Below are 15,865 nucleotides of genomic sequence, written 5' to 3'. Positions count from 1 at the left end.
AAAAATCAAAGAAGACTTTGTGACTAACACTACACTAAGACAAGTGTACTCCAAAAGGGAAACTACAACTACAACAGTAATACGAGAAGAATAACAAGAAATAGATGGGTTTTTACAGTGTGGGACATCATTGCGGGTCTCTGATATCAGCTAAAATCTTTTGTTTAAACATAGTATAATATAAGCCACCACTCCTAAGAAACCAAATGTATATCATGGTCTCTTAGCTTTCTTTGAGAGTTCTGTTGATGTGTTTCCTAAGTGAAATCTCCAAATGTACTTTATCACTTGTTGTGAAATGCAATGGACCCTTTACTTATCAAAGCACTAAAAAATCAGATGCTGTGTTTCTCATTCATGTCAATTTAAACCTGGGTGGAGAACCTATTGGGTTCTGAAACCCAAGGTTGACAGATGGGTGGGAAATCCACTCATCAATCATATGATTGATGGGTGCTTTACTCTTCCCACCACTAAAAATCCCTTCTGCAGGGTTCCCAAACAGCCAAAATCACCTGGATTTCACTCACTTGGGAATCACAGTGTGAGAGGTGTTTTCTGCCCTTTCCTTGGTTCTTTTGGGAGTTCTAAGTATGTATCTAACTTGTCAAGCCTCGATTATCCCCTCTCCATCAGGTGATGGAGAGAGGAGAACTAAGTCTGTACTTTGAAGGATTGTTTGCATGCAAGGTAAGTCCCTCTCACAGTTGATGCCTGCATAAAAGGGGGACACTTGCATCCACAGCTAAGCCAGAATTGATCTCTACCCTCCTACTCACCAGCTGATCTCACTTGTGACATCATCTGATTGATATGTGGATGTGGTTTGGGGAAATCACATCATCCACCAAATTGGACATCCTGGTGGGCTTAGATTGACCCCTTGCTTTAAGGCATAGTTTATACACTTCCATTACCTATCACCAATCAAGTGATTGAGAGTGGAGAAAAAAACCAGTATTCCCCCCCCCCCCAAAAAGGTTGTAGGTAGGGTTGCCAGACTCAATAGAGGACAGGACTTCTGTGCCTTTAAATGCCCTGCTCTCTTTTGAGTCTGGAAACTCAAAATTGGAACAAAGGGTCTGCTGGTTTCTCTTTAAGGTTTCCAGGCTCAAAAGAGAGCAGGGCAATTAAAGGCACAGAAGTCCTGTCCTCTATTGAGTCTGGCAACCCTAGTTGTAGGCAGGAGAATCCCTGCCACAGCCACTGGCTGCAAAATGTTGGGGATGCTTTCCTTGGCTATTCCCAGTAGGAAACAGGCATGCAAGTTAGTATTCTACTAGGAGCTCCAACCCACAAGCTGACATCACTTGCGACATCAGTTGATTGATAGTTGAGCATGATTTGCAGAAATGGCATACGGAACAAATTTGAACCCCTAGTGGACTACAATTGGCCTGTGGGGTGGAGGTTCCCTACTCTTGCGTTACGACGTAGCTGAAATTGTGGATACTTCACACCTTCCTGTTTGTGTTGTTGCTAAGAGCTAAGCCATTTCCTGCTTTCATCTTTCATCTGAACCTGGGCCCAATGCCACCAGATGTCCAAAACTGATAACTGAGTTTGGTTCCAGTTTGGTTCTTGATAATAAAATCCATGTTAGAGTCGATGATTTCTCATCCAAGCATCCTTGACCTAACCTTACCTCAGTTTAAACAGCATAATAGAATGATCGTATGGTTTAATGAAATCAATTTCCAACAATATTCTGGATAACATTAAAAATGACTTTCAAGTTCACCTTTACACAACTCTACCTATCAATTGGTGATTTGTTGGTGTCCACTCATGTGAGTGAAAAGCAGCATAGAAATATAATAAATGGAACAAAAATGAACTGATCCTAGTTGGCTGAAAGGGCTCTAGTAGAAAATTATTGCTTGTTCTAAGTGTTACTTAATACTACCATGTCAACCATTTTCTCAATACATTGAACCCAAGGTTATTACAGTAGAGGTTGGTAGAGATTTGTGGGTGAGTGAAATGAGAGGGAATGAGAAAATCTGTACCGTGTATCAGTCTTCAAGGAGTGAATATAATGGTGCTTTATAACAGACCTTTTACTCTGAAATGTGAGCCTTTTAAAAATTATTGAAACAGCCAGATATAATGATGCTACAGCAGTAAAAAAAAATTGCCATAAAATAAAACTTGTTAGAATTAACCGATGTCACTAATTATTTTATTCTCAAAAGCATAAATTGCACAATCAGAAGCAGCAATGGTTTATTTTCTTAAAACCAATATGCTTGTGCGCTCAGTTCCCATCTGAACAATCAAGAGTCCCTAACTTGATGATTGTAGTTGTTTTCCCCAATGACAGCAAAAATCTTTAATTGGCTGGGAACATGTTCCATATTAGGGTTTAGGCTTATAAAGCCATGTGGGGTTCAAACAGCCATCAGAGTGGATTTTTCCCCAGTCACATTTAAACCCATATGGCTTCCTTCATACCTCTTACAGGATTCAAAACTTCAATTTACTTATCTAATGGACAGGTGGGATCATCAAGGTAGGAGCTGCCTGCAGCATGATCAAACAGAATATTTAGCATGATGTGCGTCAAGCAAGTTTGCTACCCATTTTCCAAATGTCATTGTTTTGTCATTGTTTTGGCCCTCCAATCCCTTTAAGGTGGCTTATCTAGAATCTGTCGTGGATTTCATGGGTGCACACTAGCTACAATAATCCATTGTATCTAATGCTGGGAAGCATACAAAGGCCACAAGATTCACCTTGTATCTGTATCAGTGTTAAAGGTAAAGGTAAAGGGACCCCTGACCATTAGGTCTAGTCGTGACCGACTCTAGGGTTGCGGCACTCATCTTGCGTTATTGGCCGAGGGAGCCGGCGTACAGCTTCCAGGCAAACCAGAGCAGCACACGGAAACGCCGTTTACCTTACTGCTGGAGCGGTACCTATTTATCTACTTGCACTTTGATGTGCTTTTGAACTGCTAGGTTGGCAGGAGCAGGGACCGAACAACGGGAGCTCACCCCGTCATGGGGATTCAAATCACCGACCTTCTGATCGGCAAGCCCTAGGCTCTGTGGTGGATGAACAAATATCTCAATTTTGGTATCTCTCAGTGTCTTGCCAAATGCAAGATGATTCTTTTAAAATTAGATTCAGAAGCAATACAAATGCAAGTGGGTGAGAAGATTACAAATTTTATTCCAAACAGCAAGGAAAATATACATTACCAAGCAAACACTTCAATCTGTCACTGAGAAGCCCTGAAGAAGTGGCGAAGTGTCCCCCCAGGTAGAACTTCGATGTGCAGCTCTGCGGCCAATAGACTGTGCTGAACTTCTGACTTCTATGCCCCAAAACTAGATATTTTATAGACCTGTGGCCTGTTAGGGCTAATACAGGCTCAAATACGAGGCCATACATCAAAGGCTTTTACTGACCAGGATAGAGAAAACAATAAAACACAGAAAACCAGAGCTAGGAAGGGATAAACAGAGACAGGAAGAGTTGACCATATCAGATCACTAATCTCAAAATCACAATAAATTTTCTGGAATAATTATATGCACACTATGTGTGCACTTGCATGTACCGTATATCAATCTTTGTGCAAACTACAAGGCTGTAGTTGCACCATTCAGATAAGTGTTAATTTTGGAAGAAGGCTGTGTTTGCTCCCCAGGCTGTTTTTTGAAAGTATGAATTCTGTCAATAGACTCTGATGCTAAAAGGCAGGTTCCTGGTATCTGTTAGGCACACACACACCATGTCAGCTGCTGGGAGTTGTACTCTGTTGCTACCTGATGCACTTATGAAAACCTTCATACTTTTAAGGAATAGAAAACAAAGCATCCTATATCATTTATATACATGTTATCAGTATTTCACGCATCTTACAATTTCACTGAACCATTTTATACACTTCTTTCTGAACAATTTTCTTACATATTGTAGGTAATGGACATTACTTGCACTCTACAGTGACCTCCTCTCACCTTATTATCCTCTGCTGTCTTTTAGTGACGGAGAACCAAACAGAGGTGACAGAATTCATCTTAATGGGCCTAACCAATCTCTGGGAGCTTCAGTGTATACTCTTTGCAATCTTCCTGATGATTTATTTGGCCAGCCTAGTGGGGAATGCAGCAATCTTGCTCGTCACAATAGCTGAACCAAAGCTTCACACCCCCATGTACTTTTTTCTTGGAAACCTTTCCTGCCTTGACATTTTCTATTCCACCACCACGGTTCCAAAGATGCTGGCTGGTTTTCTATCAGAGACGCAAAAAATTTCCTTTGGTGGCTGTATGGCTCAGCTCCACTTCTTCTATTTCCTGGGAAGCAGTGAAGGCATTCTTCTTGGCGTAATGGCATTTGATCGCTATGTTGCAATATGCAACCCCTTGCGTTACACCATCATAATGCGCAAGCAGGTCTCCCAACTCATGGCAGCAAGCACTTGGTCCGCTGGCTTTTTTCATGCCCTGATGCATACAATGGCAACTGCCCGTCTCCCCTTCTGTGGGCCAAACCGCATTGAACACTTTTTATGTGATATCAAACCTTTGCTGAAACTGGCCTGCGGTAGCACCTACCTCAGCCTGATGCTCCTCAACACAGTAACCAGCTGTGTTGCTATGGGTCCTTTTATTGCCATACTCCTCTCTTACTTCTACATTATCACTTTTCTTCTCTTCAAAGTGCAGTCCCGAAGTGGTCGGCAGAAAGCCTTCTCCACCTGTGGATCCCATCTGATGGTGGTTAGTTTGCTCTACGTGCCTGTTCTGTTTAACTACATGCTCCCCTCTGTGGGTAACGCTTCTCAAAGGGACATGATGGTGACCCTCATATACAGTGCACTCACCCCACTTTTAAACCCACTTATTTATACTCTGAGGAACCAGGAAGTCAAAGCTGCCTTGCTAAAGATTCTGGGGAAAAAATATTTCACTTTTCACTGAAAGGAAATGATGAAAGGAGGGTTCCCCCCCCCAATGGTAATACTCTTAGGCATGTAACCACCAGAACAGGAACTCACACTGTAGCAGTACTGCGAGAGAAAGACAATTTTGTTTTTACAGGACTCTGATAGTGGATGATTTTTTTGTTTAAATCTGTAAGCCACCACTCCTGAGAAATTTTATGGGTGTCATGGTTCTTCAGCTAACTTCTAAAGGACTTCTGATGTGTTTTCTCAGTAAAATCTCCAAATATGCTTTACATTCTACATCTTATGTAATCAACGAGCGCTCTATTTATCAAAGGACCGAAAAATAAATTGCTGAGGCCTCATTCATATTTCAGGGATGAACCCTCCCCTTTTCCCCCCTTGAGCACATGTGCCAATTTTAAGGGAGTGAAATCCTCCTGTTGATCATATTACTTCATTATAATATCACATAAAAGATGAATGGGTTGTCCTGTCCACTGGTAAACATCCCTTGCACAGGATTGTTCCAAGCAGGGAACAGAGATGCACATCCAGTAAACTAAATTCTATCCTCCCTTCCATCAGTTGACATCACTTGCAACATCAGCTGATTGATAGGTGGATGCAGTTTCAGGAAATTGCCTTGCAGACCAGAATGGAACCTCCTTGCTTTGAAACATAGTTAAATCTACCTGGACACTGAGATCATCATCTGCCACCCTTCTTCATGTGCCTCTTCCATGAGAGGTCTGGAGGGTGGCAATATGTGAAGGGGTCTTTTCTACAGTGCCTCCCCATTTATGGAATGCTCTGGTCAAGGAGGTTTTGCTAGTGCCTTCATTACATACCTTTTGGCATCAGGTGAAAATGTGCTGGGGGAGTGGGTCGGGGAGGGGGTTATTGGTTTGTTTTTGTTTTATTGTTTTATTGTGGATGCTTCCTGCTTGAGCTGTTGCCAGGAGGACATACATTTCCTGGCTTCAAATTCCATATGAACCTGGGTCTCGATAAACCCAAACCAGTAAACTAATGACAAACATTAATTACAACTTGTGAGTCAGGACTGGAGTCAGTAGTAGGTCAGCAATGAAACAATAAATCACCCAAGGTCAGTGAAGTTAACTCTATATTCTAGGAAACAAACAACAGATCCGGCCCAGTGGTTTCAGCAACTCGTTCTAGGAGTTATTTCCCCGAAGAAGTCGTTGCAAGGACTGAAGATTCTCATCTTCCTGGTGCTGCTTAGGACTCCTCCTCTCCAGGTCTTTCACCTGCAGTCTCAGGCAATGTCTGCACACAACCACCCTCTGCTCTGCCCTTTTCATTTCTCAGCATGTTCTAGGAGACCGGGGAAGGGGTAGCTGGTCACAGCAGGAGGGGGTAGACCAGCTGACTTCTTCAGCAGCCTGCCTCTCTATCTCTTGGTTCCAACCCTCTACAGCCCCCTCTTCTGCCTCAGAGTTTGAACTGTGCTCTCCCTTGGCCTCTTCCTGTTCCCTAAACCCTGTCACCTCTTCCATACCCTCCAACATTTCTCCAATGAAAATAGGGACATACCATTCCATAATGATAACTTGACTATTTATACCCCACACATCTTACTGGTTTGCCCCAGCCACTCAGGGCAGCTTCCAACATATATAAAAGCATAATAAAACATTAAACATTTTTTTAAAAAAAACTTCCCTATACAGGATTGCCTTCAGATGGCTCGGAGGTCAGATAACTCCAAACCCGCCAACATTTCTCCAATGAAAATAGGCACGTCCAAACGAAAAGTGGGACACTTTGGGATCAAATCAGAAACCGGGATGGCTTCTCTAAATCAGGGACCTCCCTGGAAAATAGGGACACTCGGAGGGTCGGCTCTTCTGCTTCTGATGCCTCCTCCTCTCAGTCTGCTCCTTCTCCCTCTGACCACTCATTGTCATCTTACCACAAATTACTTGGTTCTGAGCCTTCTCCCTCTGGGTCTTCCCTAAAGGCTTCCTCAGCTTGTACCTCCCACCACTCTTCTGAATCCAGCTTGTCCATGACACTGTGGTTTGTTTGGAGGGGGGGGAATGACCACCCCAGGTTTCGGTGTAACAGTAAGTTATGGGTGGGGAACCTCAGCACTACCATCCAGTTCTCTCTATCTGGCTTTGAGACTAAAATGTCAAACCCTTCATTGACCTTTCTTTTCCCCCTTTGCCACACATAACAATTTCCTATGTGGGTCTTGCTAGTCTGAAATCTAGTCCTTTTAGATATTACTGGGGGGGGGGGGACGACACAAAATTCACAATCCTACACACACACACACACACACACACACACACACACACACATTCGAACCGCCGACCTTCTGATCAGCAAGCCCTAGACTCTGTGATCTAATCCACAGCGCCACCTGGGTCCCTGGTGAGATGAGCGCCACAACCCCAGAGTCAGACATGACTGGACCTGATGGTCAGGGGCCCCTTTACACACACACACACACACACACACACACACACACACACAATATATATATATATATATATATATATATATATATATATATATATATATATCAAATCTTGATCATTGCATGCAACTTGCCAGCATGCATTGGTTGCACAAAATGTTTATTTTCTCAAAGGCACAATCTGTAATCTCAAAAGTGCAACTGGTTAATTTTCTCAAAATAGATAGGCTTCTAGATTCAATTCCCAAATGAGCAATCAAGAGTCTCTAGCTTAATGCTGGTTGGTAGTTCTTTCCCCCCAATTTGTCACATGTTACATACCAGGATTTAGGCAAATAAATTTATGTGTGGTTCAGCAATCAGTGACACTCTTTTTATCTATTAAAAGTCATATGGCTTCCTACCTCATATAGTATTCTCAGCTTCAATTAACTTCTCGTTTTATGTTATGGACAAGTGGATTGATCAAGGTAGGAGCTGTCTGTAGCTTTACAGAACACAATATGTAACAGGAAGTTAATGAAGCCCTTTATGTTTGTCCCATTCTTTCTAACGAAAGTTGCAGTGTACATGTTCGAGGTTACAGTCTGTTTTGCAGAAAGCAACAGCTGATAAACCTTGGTAAAGAACACAATAGAAAATGAAAAGGCTCATGATAAAATACAAATATTGTGTCCTACACAGATAGCATCCTCTGAAATTATTGAAAATTACATAGTTAGGTTTTTATTTTCAGTGGGTCTAAACTGAATAGAATTGGTGGTCTACAACTCAAATAATTGTTTAGCACACATTGATCCTAAACAATGCTATCTGTTTCCATTCTTTGATCCTATACAGCATGTCAGAAGATCCCCAAAGAGGCATACTGGAAAGAGAAAGCACTAACAATATTGCATTCGTTATTTATGGAATTCAATATTAAAATATGAGTGCCTGTTCCTTTGTGTTTGCGTATGTTTCCATGGGTAACACGGGCATAGACACAACACTATGTTGCATCAAGTGTTTAATTTTAAAACTGAGTTATCATCAATGTTTGGCGGCAATGCCCCTTGCATTATTGTGGTTTGAGGCAGGATACCCTTTGCTGTGCTTCAGAAGCGCTTCTAAGCAAGGTGAAAATATTTCAGCAAAGTCTACCACCTTTAACATGCAAGTAGCATCTTACCTGAACTGCAGAAGGGACAAAGTTTCATAGTCTCATTAGAACTCTTTATGAACATTTTGCATTCATTATAATTTTGAAATTCTGAATGCTATTTTCACCAACTGTAAAATGTGGTGAAGAAAGGGTATTTGCATATTTATAACCCATTTTCCCTTCAAAAGCTTACAGCAGATTCCATAAGCCACTTCATTCTGAATTTTCATCCAGATCCCAAACACTGGTGTTCATCTATTCCCAAGAGGCCAAACACTGACCGAAATTAGGCCTCCTTCCTATCTCTGCCACACAAATAGGCACACTTTTTTTTTCAAAAGGCAAACTACTGTAACCTAAGTTCATGACTTGTATGCTTCCAAATATAACTGCCATTGTTTTGGTTCTTTCCCCCATTTGTATTTTGATGCAGGAAATCCAGATTCTAGCTAGATTGTAAGACTGTGTACCAGCTACAAAATTCACCTAGTATATGTACCTGTGGTAGGGATGGCCAAATATCTCTGTTTGGTTTTCCTCAGCATCTCATTTTTTCAAACTTAAATTTGATTCTTTACATCTCGCTATCTATCTGCATGAAGATCCAGCACCCTGTTTGCATGAATTTCTCTAAATATACTCATCTTTTCAAAACAAATTTTATGTAATATAATTCATTGGTGTATGTCTGCCTCACTAACAAATGCATATTCATTCACTCCTCATTTCAGCATGTGATTTTTCTGTACACATTACTTAGTTGGAAGACTGCATAGCAAAATACAAAGAAGTATGAATGTTGGAGGATGAACGTTTTTGAGTTTGTTGACTGAAAGTATGGATTTTATTGGTCATGATGGACTCTGATGCTACATTGCAGCTTCAAATAATCAACTGAGACATCATTAATTGTGTTGTGTGTGCATTCACAAACGTCATGAGAGCTGGCGACAGTTGTACCCCTTTGCCACCTGCTAATATATGAAAAATTCGCTTCTGAGGAATAGAAGACAAAATGGACCCAAAAGATGTTTTGCCCTGAGATACAGGAGTACTATTTTTTAAAAGACTCGTAGGGAAAAAAAATCATATGTCTGACAATATTGCCTTATTGCTGAGATGAACGGTTGTTTTTAAAATTACAAAGGTACATTAACAATGGAAACTAGCCATGATGCCTATGTTCTACTTCCATGGTTGGAGGCATAATGCAGTACCATTTTCTAGGAATCAAAGGGTGAGATAGTGCTGTTGCCCTCATATTCTCCTTGTAATCTGTCCATGTATCAGGACAGAATGTTGGATTGAATATTCTTATGATTAAAGACTCAGGAGGACTGCAGTGTATTGTTCTCTACATTATTACAAGGTCAATACCTCTAGTAAGTCATTTCCCCCCATGAGATAAGAGATAAGATGAAGATGAAGCTCATATTATTAGCTGATGTCTCTAAACCAAATGAGAGGTGCATTTACAATTAGACTGGGAAGTTCTAAGTCACTTTCCATCATTTGTGTGCATGTCATTAGCCTGTTTCGTCCAGCTTCTATTTCCACTGCAGGTTCAGAGCCTACTGACTGTATAATTTTCTGATGCGGGTAAATGATTTTACTAGCATTCTGTAATGCCCTCCCCTCCTCTTATTATTCCCTGTTGTCTTTTAGCAACGGAGAACCAAACAGATGTGAGAGAATTCATCTTGATGGGACTGACCAATCTTTGGGACCTTCAGCACACACTATTTGCTATCTTCTTCTTGATGTATCTGGCCAGCATTGTGGGGAATGCAGCTATTGTGGTTGTCACAATAGCTGAGCCAAAACTTCACACTCCCATGTACTTTTTTCTTTGCCACCTTTCCTGCCTTGATATCTTTTATTCCACAGTCACTGTTCCAAAGATGCTAGCTGGATTTCTGTCACAGCTACAAACCATTTCCTTTGCTGGATGCATGACTCAGCTCCACTTTTTCCATTTCTTGGGCAGCAGCGAAGTCATTCTTCTGGGAATAATGGCATTTGACTGATATGTTGCAATATGCAATCCTTTGCGTTACTCCATCATCATGTGCAAGCAGGTCTGCCAACTCTTGGCAGCAGCCACATGGTCCACTGGCTTTTTTCATGCCCTGATGCATGCAGTGGCAACTGCCCGTCTGCCCTTCTGTGGGCCAAATCACATTGAGCATTTTTGTGTGTGACATCAAGCCTTTGCTGAAACTGGCATGTGGCAGCACCCACCTCAACCTCATGCTCCTCAATACTGTAACCAGCTGCATTGCAATCGGTCCTTTTATAGCAACACTCCTCTCCTACTTTTATCACTTTCCTTCTCTTCAAAGTGAAATCCCGAAGTAGTCAACAGAAAGCCTTCTCCACCTGTGGATCCCATCTGATGGTGGTTGGTTTGCTCTATGTGCCTGTTTTGTTTAACTACATGCTCCCCTCTGTGGGTAATGCGTCTCAAAGGGACATGACGGTGACCCTTATATACAGTGCAGTCACACCAGTTTTGAACCCACTTATTTATACTTTGAGGAACCAGGAAGTCAAAGCTGCCTTGCTAAAGATTCTGGGAAGATTTTCACTTTTCACTGAATGGAAATGATTAGAGGCAGCACCAGATTCATGTACAAGCTAAGTAGACTGAAGTCTAAGGCCTCTAAATCTAGGAGGTCTCACCAGCCCACCTACTCCCCAGCAGGCAGTCTCCCCTCTCCCAAAATTGCAAACCCAAGACTTCATGCGAGGGAAGAGCAACTCAGGACTCAAAATCTAGGGGGCCTCACCAGCCTGCCCTCTCCTCAGTGCTGCAGTCTCCCCTCTCCTAAAATTGCAAACTCAAGACTTCATGCAAGGGCAGGGCAACTGAGGCCCAGCAACTATGAGACTCAGGGCTAGCCAGTGGGGCCCAACAGTGGGGTGAATTTTTTTGTAGGGCCCCAGTTCACAGCCAAAGTCTGAAAAATCCTATAGATATAAATAAAATCCATATAGATTGTCCTGGTAAGGGGCCCAATTTGGCCAAATTGCTCCAATTGCCTTAAGGTCAGCCCTGATGAGACAGTGTAGGGGTTGGACTGACAAGCCCTGCACCTTCTAGGTCCCTGGTGTCACTATTCAGAGTACAGACTCAAGGACTTGTTGTGGAAATAATGGGGGGGTATTGAAAATCAGTTTTGTCACCTCCCCCCCAAAAAAGCCTGAGACAATGAGCCCAGCCACCTTTTATTCATAGTCGCATAAGCACTACACTGCAGCATGGCCATAAACCTGTACGTTCAAGCGCTGAAATATACACCCAATATGTAGCAATGGAGATTTATGTTACTGCTTTTGAATGAACACTGTGTTTCATGAATGCACTCTGTATTTTGTGAATTACCTAAGAGACACCAATAGGGAGCTCTAGAATCTGACAGCTAACCAATTGGGTACTACCGAACAGCGACCCCTATTGCTGAAAACAGGTAACCAGTGGGGAATGCTTCAGCTCAGCTTTGCACTGTTGACTAAACACCTGCTGCTGTGCAGATAATGGAGAAAGCTCATAAATTGCATCCCTTCTGGCATCCTGGCTAACTCTATTACGCTGATGTAAACGCACTGGAACTCAGTCAGGCTGGCTGACAACAGTCCTGAACACCCTCCAGAAAATGGGTTTTGCTCCCCAAGCCCTTCTAAGTCTGTGGTTGGGCCAAGCAAAAGCCACAGTTAGACAAAGAATCATAGACATTGAGAGGGAACAGGACTACTCAAGATACTATACAATTGGAGAAACAGAGAGATATATAGCCGCTCCGGCAGCTTACCTCTCCTTCCTCTTAGCCAAAAATGCAAGAAGGGCTTTCACACTCACCAGAAGCTCGGCCCTGCCCTTGCCGGTCCTGGAAGGATCCTACAAAAAAGTCCCATACGGCCAAAGACTCTGTGCCTGTTCATTGGGGGAAATAGGAAGCCCAGAGCATCTATTTTTTAGATGTCCCTTCTACGAAGAGGCACGTAGGGAGATCCTTGATTCCATGCTGGTGAGGCTAGCTGACCTCCCGGAAAAGCAAATATACAACCTGCTCCTGTTAGGAAAAGATCAGAAGACAACCCGGATGATCGACCAGATTCTGTGTTCAGATCTGCAGACATAGACCTTCCCCTGAGCCAAACTAGGTTGTTTCAAAGTCCCTAAACCCGGTTCCCCGAGCGACCCAGGGCCAGAGCCAGTTCTCTGCGGCAGCTTATCTTAAAGTACAATTTTATCATTGTACAAAGTTTTATATGTATATTTTGTCCTTTGGGATTGCTCCCCCAACGTGTTTTAAAAGCTGGTCTCCGACCGTAATAAATTATTCATTCATTCACTGGAACTCAGTTCCGGCACCTCTCAGATGAATTCTATTGCTATTCTAAGAGAACAAGGGAGAACAAGGGAGGTGTTCATGGTGAATTCAAGCACATATTTTTCTAGAAAAATAGCACCAGTGATAACATTTATTTCTGGGTTCAATCATTTTGCACGACAACTCTTGGAAATTGTGATAGAAATACACCTGGAAGTGCATGTGCAAAAAGCATAGATTGTGTTTATGCTGCTGAACTTCATCATGATCCGTGACTTTACTCATATGACATTTTTTTAATCCCTATTCCACTAGGGAAATAATGAACTAAGTTTTGTCAAGACTCCACCCACCCACCGCCCTTCAGCTATTTAGGAAGAACCAGACATAATACAGTTTAGGGGTCAAATAAGGCCACAACTTTATTGGTTAAAGATGTAAGAGGTCTGGCATAGGCATTGGGGATAACCCCCAACTTCTGGCCTGCCTTCCAGAAGTGAATCCCTGGGTCAACCTGACAGTGCAGGGTCCTAGGACTTACATAAAATAGGAGGGCCCCTGTGGGGATCATCATCTTGAGGAGTGTTGTGGCCCAAGCCCCACTCCTCCACCCCTTGGGTATATACAACTCCCCATGTACAGAAGCAACTCATCTCAGATCCCTTTAGCAGGATACCTTTTCACTTGAAGGAGCAGGCAGAGACTACAATCTCTTCTCCATCCAAGACTAAGGTTTACTCAATGCCTAAGCCAACAAATTTATGACCATTGCTATTTGGTAGGCAAAACCAACAGACTGGAGCCAATTGGCCTGGTGGACAAATTCCTGCCTGGCCCTGAATATGGCAACTGACAGAGTCCATAGCTAGGTCAAATTACCCAAGACAAACCTTTACACAATGGGAGGGGGGTGATCCAACGAGGAACTGAGCACCAGAGCCAGGGCAGGCTGCTTTAAATGCCCCAACAGCAGACCCAAAGGAAGACTTTATGCTCTATTGGAACCACCCCCTGAGTGTTAAGGTGTTCCCAATTCAAGAAATAAGTGGTCACAGGACCCCTACAACAAGAGTAGTTGCTGCTGGAATATAGTAAACACTGCCACATACAGAGAACCTCTGAATTCATAGTGTCTGACATATCTGACTTGTCTAAGTTTAAATCACCCAGACCTGGTCACATTCTCTTGTTCCCATCTTTACTGAGGGAGTTTGCTACATGATATAGAATCATCCTAATTAAAAAGAAAATGAAACTGAAGTGTTTCTAATTAAAAAGAAAGGCAACTGAAGGCTTTCTAGTGTTAGCATGTAGTTAAGATGAATTTTCACATATGTAACAATTTGCCACATGTTTTAATAATAAAAGGAAATCATGTTAAATTAACTGTGATAATTCATTGTGATGCACAGTCTTGGCTATTTAACCATTCCTCTTGACAAATCTGATCTGCCTCTCACCCCCCCAACAGCTCCAGTGTTTGTTGCAACATTATTTAGCATGCTTTTTCTAGTGAAATTTATCACATTAAACAGGTTTTAAAGAGAATTTCAGTGTAGGGATACAGGTACCCAAAAGACATACATAGGAAATGTGTGTTGTTTAGCTCCAAGGCAATGAGAGATTTACATTAAGAGTGATGGTGTGGCCACTATGTAGAATACCCCTAGTATTTCTGATATCAGGCTAGAAGAAAATCTGTTCTAATTCTTCAATTCTGAGTTGAGGATTACCTTAGTTTCTGTCCAGCCTCACAAACTTCTTAAATGCCTCTTTTACCTCCTTGTTTCTTAGACTGTAAATAAGGGGGTTGAGAATAGGGGTGATCACTGTGTACAATACCGCTACAATTTTGTCCATGTCAAGGTACATGGATGGAGGTCTAACATAAGTGTAAATGACTGAACTGTAGAAAAGTGTCACCACCATCAAATGAGAGGAGCATGTGGAGAAAGCCTTTTTCTTCCCTTGCACCGATTGGATCTTCAGGATAGAGGAAACAATGTAGATGTAAGAGACTAGAGTCATCAGAAAGCAACCAAAGCCCAAAAAGAGGTCCGTCACCAACATTAGATACTGGTTGAAGGTTGTGTCTGTGCAGGAGAGCTGAAGCAGTGGTGGCAGCTCACAGAAGAAGTGGTTGATAGTACTGGGTCCACAGAAGGACAAGCGGAGGACAGAGAGAACATGAACATTGGCAAGTAGAATACCAAGCACCCATGTCCCAATCACTAAGTAACTGCAGACTTTCTGGCTCATGATAATGGTGTAGCGCAAAGGGTGGCAGATAGCTACATAGCGGTCAAAAGCCATCACAGCCAACAACAGCAGTTCAGCAGCCAGGAAGACGACAAAGAAATATGCCTGTGTTAAGCAGCATTGGAAGGAGATGGTCTTTTTCTCATCCATTAAATTCAACAGCATCTGGGGAATGATTGCAGTGATGGTGCAAATGTCCAGAAGGGAGAGGTTGACCAGGAAAAAGTACATGGGAGTGTGAAGTGTTTGACAGACCCTGATCAATGTGATGATAGAAACGTTGCCCACTAGAGCTCCTGCATAGGCAGATACAAAAGCCACAAAGAGGGGAAATTGTGCTTGAGAGAAGCCCGAGAAGCCCAGTAAGATGAATTCTGTCACAGAAGTTTGATTGTTAACTTCCATGGCCGCATATCATTTGGATCACACTGAGAGAATTAATTTTAACTGGAAAGGTTTGACAATCAGATTTGTTTCTTTTTTAGAAAGAAAAGCACCTGGCAATGTCAGAAGTCTTCTCCTTTGAGATACTGCAAAGAAGGAAGACCATTAAGCTGATTCAATCCTGGACATCTCTGCTAAGAAATTAACATCCACTGAGATCAACTGGAATAATCCCACAGCTGAGTATATATAGGATCATATAGCCTTGGACATTCATCAAGCCTCTGGGAGGAGGGGCAGCTTTGAGAGTTGTATGGCTCACCATGCAATACCATAGATCGGGTTCTCCATTCATTGAGAGCACATGTTGCGGAAGGGTTAACAGTACATTC

The 15,865-nt window shown here is 42.4% G+C and overlaps 2 protein-coding genes and 1 pseudogene across 2 annotated transcripts; 2 read left to right on the top strand and 1 right to left on the bottom strand.

The window, feature by feature from the left end:
* Positions 1–2,490: 2,490 nt before the first annotated feature.
* Positions 2,491–4,944, top strand: LOC118077901 (olfactory receptor 12D2-like). The gene is given in 3 exon segments (XM_035101624.3): positions 2,491–2,512; positions 3,994–4,916; positions 4,918–4,944. Coding segments are annotated over 3 exon segments (972 nt in total).
* A 2,856-nt stretch (positions 4,945–7,800) lies between these two features.
* LOC118077925 (olfactory receptor 12D2-like) lies at positions 7,801–11,104 on the top strand (annotated as a pseudogene).
* Positions 11,105–14,564: 3,460 nt separating this feature from the next.
* LOC118077900 (olfactory receptor 5V1-like) lies at positions 14,565–15,494 on the bottom strand. The gene has a single exon (XM_035101623.2). It carries the CDS (start codon positions 15,492–15,494, stop codon positions 14,565–14,567), a length of 930 nt encoding a protein of 309 aa, XP_034957514.2.
* Between the last annotated feature and the right edge of the window lie 371 nt (positions 15,495–15,865).

Source organism: Zootoca vivipara, chromosome 12 (genome assembly GCF_965207765.1).
Source record: "Zootoca vivipara chromosome 12, rZooViv2.hap1.1, whole genome shotgun sequence".
NCBI classification, from domain to species: Eukaryota; Metazoa; Chordata; class Lepidosauria; order Squamata; family Lacertidae; genus Zootoca; species Zootoca vivipara.
Note: the sequence above shows the minus strand (reverse complement) of the source record. Positions and strands in the feature narration are given on the sequence as shown.

Bases quoted from the DNA above. Each gene is read 5' to 3' on its own strand.
- LOC118077900 (XM_035101623.2), bottom strand. From the start codon at position 15,494: ATGGAAGTTAACAATCAAACTTCTGTGACAGAATTCATCTTACTGGGC.